This window comes from Cinclus cinclus, chromosome 18, assembly GCF_963662255.1.
Source record: "Cinclus cinclus chromosome 18, bCinCin1.1, whole genome shotgun sequence".
Classification (NCBI taxonomy): domain Eukaryota; kingdom Metazoa; phylum Chordata; class Aves; order Passeriformes; family Cinclidae; genus Cinclus; species Cinclus cinclus.
Window position 1 is genome coordinate 1,887,124 of NC_085063.1, and position 16,073 is coordinate 1,903,196.

Sequence of the window (16,073 nt, forward strand, 5' to 3'; positions counted from 1 at the left end):
TGGTTGTAGGTGTTCGTGATTTCTGCTTTAGGAGCAGAAGCCCATCCTGACAGCCATGATCATGTTGTAGCTCACTTGACTGAGTTCCTTTGACTGCCAATGTCTGTTCTCTGGCAGGACCTGTGTTTGGAAGCAACTTGGCACTTCTTGCTGGCTGACACTGAGCATTAGCAAGGGTCACAGAGATGCACTGGGTCCATCTTTCACTGTCACCTGCTTTTGGAACAGGTGCTTGGGACTACATCTCCTTTTGCTTTTGAGTTTGTGTAGGTAGATTACATATCTCATTCTTCTGCTGCTCTCGATTCTCACCCAGAATTTCTCTTATTTAAGACTTAATCCAATTACACAGAGTACCAGAAACTGTTGCTTGCCTTAAATAGATTGGTCTTGGCTTGCAAAGTAGGATGTGACCAAAAGTATGTATTCTATCAGAATCTGTTAAAACCAGCTGGGGCAGTGTTCTTTATCTTTTCCACAACCCATCCTTCCTCCAAGGAAATACCTTCTGTTAACAGGCCACTGAGTCCCACTGCATGACTGATAAAATTCCATCATCCCATTGGGAGATGCTCCACCCAGGGGGAGAAGCCTATCATTTCCTACCTAGTTAAAATCGGAGATTTGGAACATCAGGGCAGCCATTTTCCACTGGATTCCAGGGGAAAACCGGACCCTTCTACATCATCACTGGACCTTCAGAGGAAAACTGCACCCTTCTACAGGATCATTGCTTCAGCAGAACCACAGCTGTCGCTGCAGGAGGACTGCAGCCACCATTTAATGGGCCTGCTGCCAACACCGTGACTGACGGAGTGTCAGGTTGGATTCTGACTCTGTCAGTGCTTCGATTCTTTTTTTTTCCTTTTGATTTACTGTACTTTTATTTTAATTATTCCTAGTAAAGAACTGTTATTCCCATATCTTTGCCTGAGAGCTCCTTAATTTCAAAATTATAATAATTTGGAGGGAGGGGGTTTACATTGTCCATTTTACGAGAGGCTCCTGCCATTCTTAACAAACACCTGTCTTTCAAACCGAAACAAGATCATACTGTGTTTTGTATTAATAAGTTTCTGCTCTGTATGTATTACTTCAAGGTGTTATTCTAAATCTGGTTTTGATTTGCTTCCCATGCAGCCATCTACTTCAACTCTACTATTTCCAAAATAACTTTGCACTGAGAAGGAGCTGGGAAGCACTCAGCTGCCAGCTGTCTTAAGGTTGACATTGTGTATTATAATGGGAAGAGTTACCAGGTGGTGATGTTTTACAGTCTTACAATATTTTTTTCTTATCTTACAGTCATAGTTTATGGTATTGTTTTAGTAAAGTGTAGAAATTTGAGGGCAGCTGTGTCCAAGAGTCAAGGAGTGTCTGCTTTAATCTCTGTAGTTAGTAGCTGGGATACGCTGCCCCAGGAACACGGTGTGGTTGTTTTTCACCTTTGCCAAGACTGGCAAAGACGACGTAAATAGCTGTAGCCACAGAGTTAGTGAAAAAGGGAAAAGCCTGCCCTGAGTAATCTGCATCTCCCCCACCTTACAGCAAAATGGCAGAGGCAGTTTGCTTTGCCTTAAGGATGTTCAATTCCTGATTCACCTAAGTTGAAAGGTTTTTTGGGGATGTTTTTAGCCCTGTGCTAGTACAAACATTCAGCAAGCTTGAGCAGAGTGCAAGCAACAGATGCCTTGCTGCTTTGTGTTCTCCCAGGTTTTCATGTTAAAAAAAATTTTTGGAAGGGATTTCACAGGTGTGTTCTTATTTGTCAGTCTCCATATTAAATAAATTCCCAGTTTTTCTAAGGAATTAATTTTGAGTGTTGGGCCAGCTTCACATTGGGAGTAAAACTCATCTGGTAATGCCAAAAAAGCAGCTTAATAAATTAGTTATGAAAAGCTCTGGTAATATGAATTCTAGTCATTAATCATTCCCACTGTGAAACAAATGATTTCTTCAGCCTTTAATAAGTTTTAAAACTTAAGTACTGGATCACACTGTGACCTGGGTCTGTGGGAGTATGGTGCTGGAATTTGGACTGCTACCTCTGCTGCCTGTGAGTTTCTGGAGCTTGAGGCATTAGCACCTCTGGAGCTGCCATTGGATGCCTCGCTCCTTCACTCAGAATGTTTTTTCTCAGCATGGGCAAGTTTTGGTGGTGGTTAAGGAAAGTTCCCTGTCCAGCCCTTCTGGAGCTACTCTGGCAGTCACTCTTGCACCACCTGAACTGGGACCAAGTCCCTGGCAGCTCACATCCCACACTCAGTCACAGCAGGTTTCTTACTGGCTCTACCCCAGGTTTTCCATAGGAGAATCACAGATGTCCAGATCCCTAAGATAATTTAATCATGGTGCAGCAACTAAATAGCAAAGCAACAAAATAAGAGCTTGAGCTGGTTCCTCCAAAGCGGGACCACAAACAAAGGAGCCCCTGGGATTTTATCTCCTCACAGTTCAGGGAAAGTCTGAGGGTCTCAGCTGGTGCAGTGTGTTTGAGTCTGGGTCCCCTCTCTGGGTCTGAGGTCCTTGGGCCCTTTTCAGTGAAGGGTTTCTGTTTATGGCCTCTTGCTGCAGGCTTAAGCTTCTGCCCTTCCAGAGCTCAACCTGCGTTTCTACTGCAGCTGCACTTGAAGCTACTGACCCTGAATGGATTCTTTAACAGGTACCACCTTATCAGTGGTACTGTCCTTGTTTCTCTTTGGCCAAAGGCAGAGGGTGGCAGTCAGAAATGGTTCCTGTGTTTGAACCTTTGGCCAAGTGCCTACTTCTTTCCATAATCAGTCCCACCATAGATTTAGACTTTGGCAGTCATAGTTGGGTGTGGGTTTTCTGTTTTAGTTTGAGAAGCATTCAGAAATGTTAAGGGCAAATAGAATAATATCCCAGCCTTGTCTGACCTTCTGCAAATGCCCAGCTAGGAATGCCTTCCAGCAGTTCTTGTTTGAGTTTGATCTCAGATATTTTAAAGCTTTCGTTGGGTTGCGTTGTATCATCTTCTGGTATCTGAGCTGCTATGGTTCACACACTCTTCTGAAGTGTGAATTTGATGAATAGCAGAGACCCTCAGGAGCTGGCGCCATAGAGATTATTGCTAAACTCACAGGACAGTGACCCCAATCCTGCACTCCTGATTACAGATTTCCATAAGACCATCTGCTCACTGGACGTGGGTCAGGGCAGGGGGACAGGAGAAGGACTCTTTCCAGTGGCACTTCATCATCAAATCATCAATCTAAGTTGCATCCAGTATATGGTAACAACATTGCATTTTAGCCACAAACTTCTGTGGAATAGCATCTTAAGGACCCCCAGAGTGTGAGAAGCCATCACTGACATGGTGTGAGGGCAGAGAAATGTATTCCATGCCTTCCAAGAGCTGCTCTGTGATGGGAGCCATAATGTATTCAGATCAACATCCTTAGGGAAAAGGAAAAAAACTAACCAGCAAACCACAGAAAATTTCACTAGTTTTGCACTCAAAGTTCAGAACAAACTCATAGAAATAGAGAAGATTGTTGAACATAAACTGAGCAGAGAGCAAATGCCCATCATCCATTACAGCAGAGACAAGTAATGGTGCCAGAAAGCCAGCACGATTAACAGAAGGGCAGGGAGGCTATTATAAACAAAGCATTTTTTAAAAAGCTAGAGAAAACAGAAGAGATTATAAACTCCAGCGGATTAAATAATGAACAGAACAAGACAGGCAGAGGGGTTTTTGAGAGATGATTTGCAAAGGGGAAAAAGCCAACTGTCCTGTTTCAGATCTGTCAAAATGGAGCCTGGAAGGAAGGCTTAGGGCTAGTCATAGCAGAAAAACAAAACATATTTTTTTCTGCATTCTGGCTCAGCACAGAGCCACTCAGTTTGTGCTGGAATGTTCTTTGTGGGTAATCAGCGCAGACCCTGCCTTAACCCACAGTGCCTGCTGCAGGGGCTCTATGAAAATAATATTTATGCATTTGTAGCAGGTTGCCAGAACTGGAAGTATCAACCCAGGAGATTTAAATAAATTTAAAGTTTAAATAGTTGAGGTGTTAAGTGAGAGATAAAGTGAGAGGCTCTTCTGTTGAAGCTGCCATGGTGCCCAATGATTCATCTGTCAGACATTTTATAAGACAGATCAAAATTCAAAGGAATTCTGGGAGTTCAGTGGCCAGACAGACAGATAAAACTAGCAGAATATAGTGGATCAATTACTGTGATAAATATTAGGAAAGGGTAATGTAGTTTTTTTAATGGAAGAAGTCCTGCTCTGCAGAGCTGGCTCCAAAGAGTCAGTGGTGATATAAATAAAGGAAATTCAGTCAATGCAGCCTATTTGGATTTCCAGGAGACAGGACCAAAAGGAGTCTTAATACATATCTCTTAAAGGATTTACGAGACCATGCAGTCAGAGGAGAAGTCCACTGACGGATGAAATACTGATTTAAAAAGCCCAGCATTTGTTTTCACAGTCAAGGTCACTTGAGGAGCACTCTGGAGATCTGTACTGGGATCTGTACTGCTTAAATATACTCTTTAGTGGTATGGAAAAAGTGACGGAAAGTGCAGTGACAAAATTTATCTGCCTTTGGGTAAACAAAATGCGCAACACATTGAGTCAGGCTTTCCTAGAGTGGAAAATGAATGCATGGGCTCAGGGCTGACAACAACCCAGAGGTGTAAGACCTTAGCATTGGAAGGGATGAGTGACAATATCAGCACAGGGCTTGTGGCTTTCAGCAAAGTAAGTTAATCCTTGTTCATCAGGAACAGAGAAGAAAGCAACCCCATTGTGCTGCTTTGTGCATCCACAGCATGTGCCTGCATGCATCTGACATCCTGCCAGGCCCCTTGGCTCAGCGAGGGCAGAGCTCCCTGGGGCAGTTCTGGAGCACAGCATATGGTCAGGGTCAGCTGCTGTATCAGGGCTGGCTGCATAGTCCCAAGCACATCAGCCCAGAAAGGGGCATGTGAGGATCAGGAGCCATTAGGGTGTCACTTCTGGGGACTATGGAAATGGGGTCAGTTGCTCCCCAGCTTCCCAACCAAGGGCCAGGAGATCTCATTCAAAATCAGCAGATAAAAGATGGAGAATTATGTGGTTCTTTACCCCACACATTTATAAGGTTCAGCTGCTCTGGTCACAGTGGGAGAGAGCTACCAAACGCACAGTTGTTTGGGGGTTGCAGCCCCATCCTCAGCTGAAAACCAAATCTCCAGTTAAGGAAGTCTCATTTGACCTACAGATTGTTGGAGACTGGGAAAGTTATGGGAAACTGTTACAAGATGCAAGTGTTTGAGAACTTGTATCTCACTTTTTCCTTTTCCACAAGCACAGGCTCATGAAGTCAGCAAGCTACAGCTGCAGCTGGTCTCCATGTCTTCTCTTCCTCCATCCTTGCTCTTCTCATTCCTGAGCTCCAGGCACTGCTGGTGTTTGAAGCCATGGTTCATAGTTGGGCTGGGTGGGTCCATGGCCACCGACTGCCCAGCCTCAGTGCTGTGTCCCAGCAGTAAGTGTGGTATGGCCTGTGCTGCAGCTGCTGAGAGCTGGTTCTGGGAGCTGTGCTATGTCTGCTACCCACCTCCTATTTGCAGCAGGCGGGTTGCAGCTGCTGTTTATTTTTACCTACTATATAAAAAGGGCAAAAGATAAAAATGTCTTCAGAAAAAGTTCTGATAAAGTTTTCAGTACCTAAGTAAAAATTGAATTTTATCCAGCTCTACAAAACACAGCCTGTGGATCATGAGCTTCTCTTGCATTCATCTCCCTTATTTTGAAGACTATAGGTTTGTAAAAGTCTGGCTGTCTCCTGGCCACATGTTTTCCATCTGCCTTCTTGTATCACTGCTTCCCTGCACTAGACCAGATAAGTGTTGAGACCTTAGCTGAAATTAGACACCTGCAAGGTAACCCTTGAATCTCTTTTCACACTACACTGACGTAGTGTGGCATAGCTGGTCTGAGCAAAGAGCAGAAAGAAACCAAGTGTGCCAGAATCTGGAAGTGTCTGTTGCTTTCCAACACAACACTTCTACATAAGCAAAGGGCAAATGCCAGGAGAAAATATGTCAGAACTGTGTTTTGGAACTGGGCAACAGTTACAGAAGCATTGATGCAGTGTGACAGACAGGACATCTCACTAAGCAGCTATGAGAGGTGTCTACAAGGACATGAAGAAAGTGTGTTTGTCAAGGACAGAGGGTGCAGCCCACGAAGTTCTTGTTCTCTCACTGAGTGCTCTGATATGCACTGTTAAGTGGGTTATTCTGCTCTGCATTTGAGAGAGTAATAAGCCAGTAGTAATGTAACTAAGTAATAACTTTATTTAGGGGGATGGTTCAAGGTAGCAGTTGTATAAGTGTAGAGACTGTTGTCATCTAAAGCGTAATACCTAAGCTCTGGTTTAAGCCTCTATCTCATGCTGTCCTGTGGCTTTGATACATAGGAGAGCTGTTGTGGAGACAAACAGGTGATGGGGAATCATAAGTGCTTTAATTGTGTGGCATCTGAAAATGATTTTGTCCTTTGCAATGAGAGATTAAGATAAAAGCCCTAAAACTCCAGGGAAAATTTCAGAGAAAATAAAGTTTGCTGGAAAAACTAACACAGAATTACCGGTAGGGAAGCTGGGGGTAAAACTCAGTCTTGTTTCTCCAGATAATCTTGAAAAAGAGATCAGCATGATAGCCAATGTGCAGTTAAAGAAGGTAGAAACCCTTATCTAGTTGTAGTGGCTGCTGCTATGCAGAAAGGAGGAAGCCTTGGAAAAAGGCTTTTAAAAGTAATACACTTTATTTGGAGCAGAGTAGCTGCTTCCCAGGAGGAGGATTTCCACCTTGCCAGGGAGCTAACAGGAGAAATAAGAAGTTGCCTTAAGTGCTCCCAGTCTGAGGTATTGATCCTGTACAGGGCAGAGTGAGAAGTTTGCAGATTCAGCATCTTATATTTTTCAAGTGCTGCTTGCTGAGATTTGTTAAAGATGGAATTCCTTATGTCGCTGCTGTGTTCAGTGTTGTCTTGGTTTGAAGGGCAGGTGTGTGACAAGGAAGGTGGGAACTTCTTTTGGAATGGAGAACATGACCCCCTTCCCTCTGATTATTCTAACTTTGAAATGAGGGGGCTGTCAGGCACAGCTGTGGGAGAAGCAGCAGCAGTTGGTTCCCAGTGTGTGTGTGCGTATCCCAAGGCAAACAAACAGCAGCCCCGGCACAGCCCCGAGCAGGGGCTCACCCCTGGTAAGGAAGGAGCAGTGCCAGGCTGGACTCCACCGTGGCAGTGAATTCTCCCCTCGGTGGCAGCACCTCGACCGTTCCTTTCGGATCCCAAGAGAGTGAGTAAGGAGCTGAGCCCAGCCCCTCAGCCCCCAGCCAAAAATGTCGTGTCCCAAAAAGGGCGTTATCTCTGCCCTTCCCAAGAGAAAAGCCAAGAGAGTAGAGACCTGCACCCTTTCCCCTGCCTTGACCACTTGTTTTGTCTCTCTTAAGTATTGGTTGTTACCATCTCTTAGCCAACAGGTGGGAGAAAATTCCCTGAGAGAAGGGGAAAAAAAAAAAAAAGTCCTACCCTCCAAGGAGTGTACATTCCCTGTATTTGAGTCACTAATGTGACTGAAGGGGTAGCAGGGTCGTCCTTTCTCCCAAATCACAGTTTACACAATCTGGAAAGTCAAAGTAAGCAGGAAACCAAGAACTGATTATTAGTTTAAGGAAACTTTTCCTTCCCCAGTTGAGAGCTGAGATGCAAGCTCAGCTTTGGGAAACAGAAATGCTGGGTGCTGCAGCGTGAAACACAGTGAGATGTTTGGATAGAGGCTCTGAAGGGAAGTGAGTGTTCCTATTTCTAGTACCTTGTCCTGTAGCTTGCCTAGTGAAAGCATACTTTACTTAGCAGTAAGTTCAAATGTAATTACAGGAAAGATTATGTTGCAGACATGTTTCAATATCATCAGCTGTTTTGTTGCCTTCTGTGCTTTTCTGGTTGTTCCCGCAGTTTAATGCTTGTGCTTCTTTTGATACTTGACCTTTCTGTGCTGCTCCCTCATCCCCTGCAGGTGTCCCCCCTTCATGAGCCGTGGGTCAGTTTAATTGATCTTGTGCTCTGGGCAAGGTTATTATAACCTTCTAACCCCATGCACTCCCCTTGAACTATGAGCCAGAATCAACATTTGCCAGACCTCTCTGTGAGCTCCTTAACTCACTGACCTGACAGAAGTCTAACAAAGCAAGATTAATTAAAAATAAAAAAAAGGCAACTGGATGGTTTCCTGCCAGCTCAATGAGTTCAAGTTGCTTATGGAAGAACCTAGCAATTGCCAGAGCTGGCAGAGACCTGCTCTTAGTGACAGTCTTTAGTCCAGCCCTCAGGGGTGTAGGAAAGTGCAGATTTTGAGGTTGCAAGAGGGTTGCAGACTTTGGCACTTGATGTGCTCTCCATTGAGTTCACTGTGTTTCACATTCCACCCACCTGCACTGCCAGTTACCTTCTCCAGAAGTGGCCACTTTATTTTAAAAACTCATTAACACCTGCAGGCTTGGAGAGCACTAAACTGGAGTCCAGTGCTGTGGCTGCATAGCACATCCTTCAGAAGTACAGGACCAGTACTTTGCCCAGCTCAGCAGAGCAGCCCTGAGAGCTGAGACATGAGCAAGGGGCAGAGCTGGAGATTTTCTGGAGGCTGAGGAAGCAGAGACTGCACCCTGGGTTGCAATGTGCAGCCTTGCAGTGAGGACAGGAATTCCTGCCATGTGGACACATGCTCACTTTGCCCACACAGACAAGTCTTTTCCTACGCCCAGTCCCCTCCTAAGGAAAAGGGAACCAGGTGAGCCTCAGGTAAGGTAATGTCATCTGCAGATGGGTCTCTGCTGCTTTGTAAAGAACTCCAGCTTCTGTACATGCACAGCACAACAGCTGCATGCAGGCAGAACCCAGCAACGTTCTAAGGACAAGGACAGCCAGAGGGGTATCTTGTCATCCTTCAAAGACAAACTCGAGAAGGTTTCAGGCGACCTCATGTGATTTGGCTGGGCCAGCATCCTCCTGCTGCCACACTTCTGGGACAAGGGGAGGGAGAGGCTTTGGAGTCTTTGAAAAGCAGCACAACTGGGGGAAGGAAGGTCTTGCCCTGCAAGAACTAAATCAGTCTGCCCCACAGCCAGCCCTCAGAGTGCCCAGAAGGTGGGGTAAGGTGGATTTCTGGTGTTCTGCAAGCCAGGGACTCTCACCAGTCCTCTGATTGATTTAATGACTTTCAGGTCATTTTGAAATTGCTGTTTAAAAAAAAGTTTCATATACTTTAGGAAACTAGTAAAACATGTGTCTGAGGTTGTAATGTCCCACCTTCAAGCTCAACCGTGAGGCTTTTTCCTAAGCAAATACTTTCTTAGTACCAAGAAAATAATTGGTGCTTTTTACAGTTTCTGTAAGAGCGTGTCTTTCCATTGATTTCTGGAGAGGAGAGAAGGGACCTACAGGTGATGATGTGTACCCAGCTTTCCTGACATCTCCACAGCTTTTCCAAAGTCCATAGTTATCCCAGAGATTTTGATCATGGGATGATGCAGCTCCAGACCATTTGCACATCTGCACAAAAACAAGCTACTATGGGCAATGGTTGGACACAGAGATTGGTTACAGAGATTTGACATGATTGTGAATTGGTCAGGCTGGATAGACCTTGGAGCAACCTGATATAGTGGAAAGTATCACTGCACATGGCCAGGGTGTGGAATGAGATAGTGTTTAAGGTCCCTTCCAGCCTAAACCATTCTGTGATTTCAAGAACTGTACTGTGGGTAGGAAAGTAGTATTAAAGTGGGAATGAGGCCCTTACTGCTGGCCCTCAGGTAGGGTCCCCTGTGCAGGGAGCACATGTAACACTGGGGTTCCTTCTTCTCTCTCTGCAGGAACATGACATTGAGACAGCTTTCGGAGTGGTTCATGTCACCATGCGGGGCACACCCAAGGGGAACAGACCTGTCATCCTCACATACCATGACATTGGCCTCAACCGTAAGCCCTTGCATTGCCAGGACCCTGAAAAATTGATTATTCGTGGTATTTGCTTTTGAGCGTGGGGAGTAGTAGGCCTGGCATGGAGCTGAGATGAAGTCATTCCAGGGTGAAAAGATAAAGGTCTGCAGGAAAGAGAGCATGTGGCATGCCCCTGTCCGTTCCAACAGCCCTTGAAAGGTAGGGCCAAGGTGGAAAGGTGGAAATAGGTCCTCCCAAAACACTGTAGTGCTCTGGCTGACTTGCTGCACTGTGTGGTAGGGCATCCATTCCTTGGGTACTGGGCAGGTGAACAAGTCCTTTCTAAATGGCTGCAGCAGTAGGGTAATGTTCTAGTGGGCTCAGTTGTTCTTTTGACATGTCTTCCCACCCAGAATGTACTGTTATGTTCACAGGTGCTCCTCTGTGAGTGCTTTGAATACCAAGGTGCTGCAAGACCCTGCTTTCCAGGGCACTGTGGGCTGACTGTTGTTTGTCTGCCTGCCCTCCAGTCATGGCAGTTCCATTGCTGAGACTCACTGCTGCATTGCAGTTTTGAGACACAGCACATGTCCCGTCCAGCACCCTCTGCCCTATGGGCTCAGTGGGGACTGGAGCTCCTGCAGATGTGTGCTGTGGTGTTTGGAGGATGGCTTGCAATAAAACTTGAAGAGTCTAATTTATTTTTGTTGTTGTTGCAGACAAATCCTGTTTTAATGCGTTCTTTAACTTCGAAGACATGCAAGAGATCACCCATCATTTTGCTGTTTGCCATGTGGACGCACCGGGCCAACAGGAAGGAGCCCCTCCATTCCCATCTGGGTAAGAGCCCTGCAGATACCCATGTTGTTCAGTCTGGACTGAGGTAGTACCCAGTTTAAGCTAGCTGGGACTGCCAGGCTAAGTGCAGTGGTAAGCAGCTGTCAGCAGAAATGACATGAGGAAGCTTTCCAAGAGGCATTCAGGGAACTCTCCAATTACAAAGATGTGGATAAAGCCCTCACTAGTGCTGGGTCTGTTACCACCTTTCTGACTTGAACGTGTACCCAGCACTGCAATCAAGGTGGCATTTCATCTGCCCATCTTGCCACAGAAGTCTGACTGCCCAAAAGACTGCCCCAAGTCAGACAGAAGTCTGCCTAAAGCTCTGTTAGTCTTGCTCTGAGGGATGGGATCCACACAGTCAGCTGAATACAGAATTGTTGCACATTAATAACCCGTGTACATGTCTGCCAGATGTACCTCCTACACTTCCTGAGTGGAACTGGAAGGTAACCTCTGTCAGGCTCCTCTGTATTTGGAGGTGCTCTCTTGTTTTTCAGGTACCAGTATCCCAGTATGGATGAACTGGCTGAAATGTTACCTGCTGTTCTGACACACCTGAAGTAAGTCTCTGAAAGGAAATGGGGTGAGCCAGCTGGATACTGCTATTCCAGCACCTACCTCTGTCTCTGCTTGCCATGACTGATATGCTCACTGAGGTGTCCCAAGAGGCACAAGCATCTCTCAACCAGTGTGACCCTGTCTGGTTCTCTGCTGGGAGCGCTGTCTGCTACATGAGACAGTTGATGGCTGGTGCATTGTTGCTGCATTATTTTAAAAACAAACCATAAGTGCACAGCTGGATGTAGAGGGGAAAGGCTTTGCCTCTAGGGATGCTTCAGCTGAGCTAAGTTAGTTGTGCTGACTGTAAAATGCCTGTATTTCAGCCTGAAAAGCTTCATTGGGATTGGCCTAGGAGCTGGTGCTTACATCCTCAGCAGGTGTGCAGTAAGTATCTTCACTGCTCGTGACTCATGTGGGCTGCGGTCATTGCTCACCAGACTATGTGAGGCGTGGGCAAAATGACATTCAGTAATTACAGCAGGGCTGCAGGGAGCCATGGGAGAGCTACCTCCATCCAGATGGTTGTGTTGGAGCAGTCAGGGTTACTCTGAAGCTGTGCCCGGCATGGAAAGATTGTAATGTGATACCTTTGAGTCAGCAGAGCCCACCCTGAGCACTAGGATTAGCCAGTCTTGAGTCTTCACAGAGACCAGCTGCATTACTGTGTACTGTGTGCACTGTCTGTGGCACCAAAGAATGGATGTGGTGATGTACTGCAAATTGGTGTTGATGAGGAATGTGCTTTGCACTGGAAAGAGGATGATTTTGCTCCACCCTTACACAAGAGAGCTGCCTCTATTTCGGTACCTGCTTGTACATTTCTCTCTAGTGTAGTGTTCATGTGAAATCAGTGGGTATCATTTAGCAGCCCAGGAATTTGCCTGAGTCTTTCAAGAGTTAGTGTTTAAAAAACCCCAGAAATCTGACATTTTCATTAAAATTTGCTTCAGGTTGTTGAGTGCAGAGAGTTGTCAGTTGTTTAGTTGCCACTATCGTTTCTTCAAGCCACTGTGCTGGGCAGCTGCTCTTCCTTACACAAAGTCCTCTGTTTCCTATTCCCTACAGTCAAGATTCAGCTGGGGCAGTGTGAGGCACTGGTGTTTCACTGTTCCTTGCCTTCTGTATCTTGGGTAGTTTTCAGCCTTGCTAAAGAGGAGTTTGTGCAAATCAGCCTTGGTCCCCAGCGAAGTGCTGCATGGCCCTTGCCACACTCCCTATGGGCTGTGGGCAGTTTCCTTCTGAGGACAGAGGTGTTTCCTTCTCCTTCACATCAATGCAGTAGAGCAGGAGAGCTGCCTTGGAGTGAGCCCAGAACTCAACAAAGGCTGGTTACCTCTGATTTCTGAGTTGTGTTTGCAAGCAGTTCTCTTAAGTGCTTCATGCCCGTGCTGTCCAGGTACAGCCTGAGGCACACTGGAGGGTTTTGGGTTGCTGGAGGGAGCAGGGGAAGGGGTGTCTGCAGGTGAGGGGGCAGCAGGGGTGCTGCCTGTGGAGAGGGTGCCCCTGCAGCTCAAGCTATCCATACTAAAGGGGCTTGGGGTCTCAGCATTAGCTCTCTGCCATTTGCCCAATCTCCACTGAGAAAACTGCTTATTCCTTGAGGAGAAGGAGGTGTTCTCCAGGCACAGGAGCTTGTTCAGGTTCCTCACAGAGGTGCTGGATTGGAGCAGAGAATGTTGCTGCTCCCAGCCCTGTAATACACAGGGCCTGAGCAGAATCTGCAGCTGTGCCAGGTACACTGGTCACCAGAAGGCGCTGCTGAGGCTGTAGGTGCTGTGGAGCACCTCAGTGCCACAACTGAGTCAAGTCTGGGAGCCACTGGCTGCCTGGCACAGAGGATCTCCCTACTTTGTCTGCATTTTACTTTTTCTTGCACCTTTTGCAAGAAGCTTTCCAGCTGCTGCACCAGATGTTGACCACTGTGTGGGCTGAATCATCCTTCTGAGTGTGCCTCTGCTCTCTCCCCACAGCTCAGCCACCCTGACCTTGTGGAAGGACTTGTTCTTATTAATGTTGATCCATGTGCAAAGGGATGGATTGACTGGGCAGCATCCAAGGTGAGATTTTGCTTTCCCACACATGTGCTCTCCACAGCACCTAATGAACAGTGTGTAGAGTGAAAAAAAACCTGACAGAATGCAGGAATTTTTCCATTTGCGGCAGAAACTGTGCAATTTAATTTCTGCAATGAAATTTTCCTGCAATGTTCTTAGTTTGGGTATAGTATGGCCTCTGCCACAGGAGCAGGGGTGGGTGTGATCGTGTGAATGAGAAATGCAGATGAACTGCATTCAGCTTTCCTCTGATTTAGTACTTCTGCTTGCAGGCTTCATTTGATTGATATTGAATGGATCTCTTAATTATTCTCTTAGTCTTGTCCCTTGAAGTTATTTAAGTTTCAAGTTTTTTGGAGAGCTGTGTTGTGTATACACAGTTTCTTTGAAGCTTTGCATGTTCATCCCAAGCTTCAGGCATTTGCTTCTTATATAATTTGAATAGTTTCTTCATTGTTTTCTTTACTCTGAGTAGCTGTTTTACAGTGTGTGATGAAACTGCATTTCCCTGTTACTCTTCCCCTGATTCACAATCACTCTTCAGTTCTCAGGCTGGACAACCAACATAGTGGATATTGTCTTGGCACATCATTTTGGCCATGTAAGTACCCAGCAGATGCTAATGTTGCCTGTGCAACTGTACATGGAGCTATAACTTATGTATGTGTCTGCTCCCAAATAGTTCTGGTCCATCAGATAAGGGTTGCCACAGGCAGTACCATTTTCTCTGTGTGTCAGGCTTACATCTGAGTTGGCATGCTGGGGGGCACACACATCCTCACTCTTGCCCTAACTGTCTCCAGGCCATGTACTGGTGGTAGCATTCCTTTGTGGTGCCCAGGACACTGGCTGCAGAAACAAGTGGCAGCCAGTTAGTTCTCTGTAGCCAGCATGGAAGTCTTTGGACTGTGGGTAGAGCACAGGTCAGCTGGGAGCTGGCAGTGGGATCTTGTGTCTGTCCAGATGTTGAACTGGAGCATTTTGCTCTTCATCTTAGCCTTCAGTTTCAGCAGAGGCAAACCAGCCCCTCCTGAAAACTTTGGATGCAGCAATGCCTTCTCTTTGGGATTAGCTGTCTCTCAACCAGCAAGCTTACTGGGCAATGACAGGGGTAGTGCCTCATGCACACTGTATGTGCCACACAGCAGATCAGTCCCTGACCTGGAGTCTTCTTGCAACAACACATCAGCACTGAAAGGAATGCTTCCTTCTCAGCGCTGCTTCCTCCTGTGCACATCCTGTTCTCTTTCCACTACCAAATCCCTTCATTGTATGTAGTGCTTCCTTGCATTCCCTGCTCTGTCTGGCTCTCTCAGAATGTAGATTCTTCTTAGAACTGGGTGCTGGGTATGAACTTTCCTTTGGTCAAAGTCTTACAGCTTACATATTTTTTTACTTTATTACCTTTATTAGTATTATTATATACTTTTCTTCTTAAATATGAAGCGTAGGTATAAGACCTGCCAAATGGAGAGTGATTTGTAGCTGTGTAAGCATTACTGAGGCTAGGGAGATTACTTATCCCATCTCAGGATGCCTGTACTCTTGCAGCAGCTTGTGCACTGCCAGTTGTAAAAGCATAGTCACATTACCAAAGCATGGCATATATAGCACATCACATAAACACCTCATGTCTCTGGGATCTTCATGCAGTCTGGAGTCACTGCCCTCTGTGTCACTGTTCACAAGGAATGATGTGGATGGATGCACTTCAATGCTTGGCATTTTTATGAGCATTGCTTCTTGTGAAAAGTATGTTTCCTGTTTTTCAATTCTTCTGCTTTTGTACAGGAGGAACTGCAGGCAAATCTAGATTTGATCCAAACATACAGGCTTCATATTGCGCAGGACATTAACCAGGATAACCTTCAGCTGTTCCTCACTTCATACAACAGGTATAGGATACCTTTTTGCTTGACAGACAGCTCCCATAGCTTCCCTGCTCAGTAGATTTGTTGCCATACGTATTATCGTATTGGGTATACCTATATTGTATCAGGGGAACCTTTTTCCTAAGCCTAGTCTTCAACTGTTACCCTGAGCAAAGCCTAGCCTTTTTGTCTGCCCCAGACCCTCAATTGCTCATCTCTGGGCACACAGCATTGCCATGAGAAGATGGATCCTGTTTTCTGGGGACAATTGCTGGGGCTCCTGCTCAGGGCATGGTGCACAGAATTGCCTGGGTGCTGGAGCCAGCACTCATGGTTGGATTTTGTGTGCTCTCATGATAACCGGTTTCCTCTGCAGATTTAATGGAGAATTGTTCTATTTTGTTTTTCAGTCGTAAAGACCTGGAAATTGAGAGACCAGTTGTTGGTGTCAATGAAACGATTGCAAAAACACTCAAGTAAGTTGTCTGAATCAGCCTATCTCAGTTGCTGACTGTGCAGTCTCTTCAGCAGAAAAGATGTTGCTTCTGAGCAAGAACTGTACCAAGCCCAAGCACTGGGAAGACTGTCCAAGACAGTCCCAGATTGTGGTACAGGACTGTCAGCTGCAACGGGGCAGAGGTGTCTGGAAGTCCTCATTAAGAACACATTGAGATTCTCCAGAAGGCAGGGTCAGAGGCACATGTGTGCAGCAGCAGTGGCAGTTGGTGTGCATGGAGGGGAGGAGGGGACAGTCTGGGTGCATCTGCAAGCCCTAGAGAATGT

At 46.1% G+C, this 16,073-nt stretch overlaps 1 protein-coding gene across 1 annotated transcript in view; it reads left to right on the forward strand.

Annotated features, from left to right (window-relative positions):
- The window catches only part of NDRG3 (NDRG family member 3), a 59,249-nt gene that overhangs the window by 37,015 nt on the left and 6,161 nt on the right, over positions 1-16,073 (forward strand). Inside the window, exons 4-11 of the mRNA XM_062504818.1 lie at positions 9,895-10,000; positions 10,681-10,801; positions 11,302-11,364; positions 11,689-11,749; positions 13,336-13,422; positions 13,964-14,020; positions 15,211-15,314; positions 15,701-15,766. Of these exons, the coding sequence (XP_062360802.1) occupies positions 9,895-10,000; positions 10,681-10,801; positions 11,302-11,364; positions 11,689-11,749; positions 13,336-13,422; positions 13,964-14,020; positions 15,211-15,314; positions 15,701-15,766 (665 nt within the window). The remainder of the gene's footprint in view (positions 1-9,894; positions 10,001-10,680; positions 10,802-11,301; positions 11,365-11,688; positions 11,750-13,335; positions 13,423-13,963; positions 14,021-15,210; positions 15,315-15,700; positions 15,767-16,073) is intronic.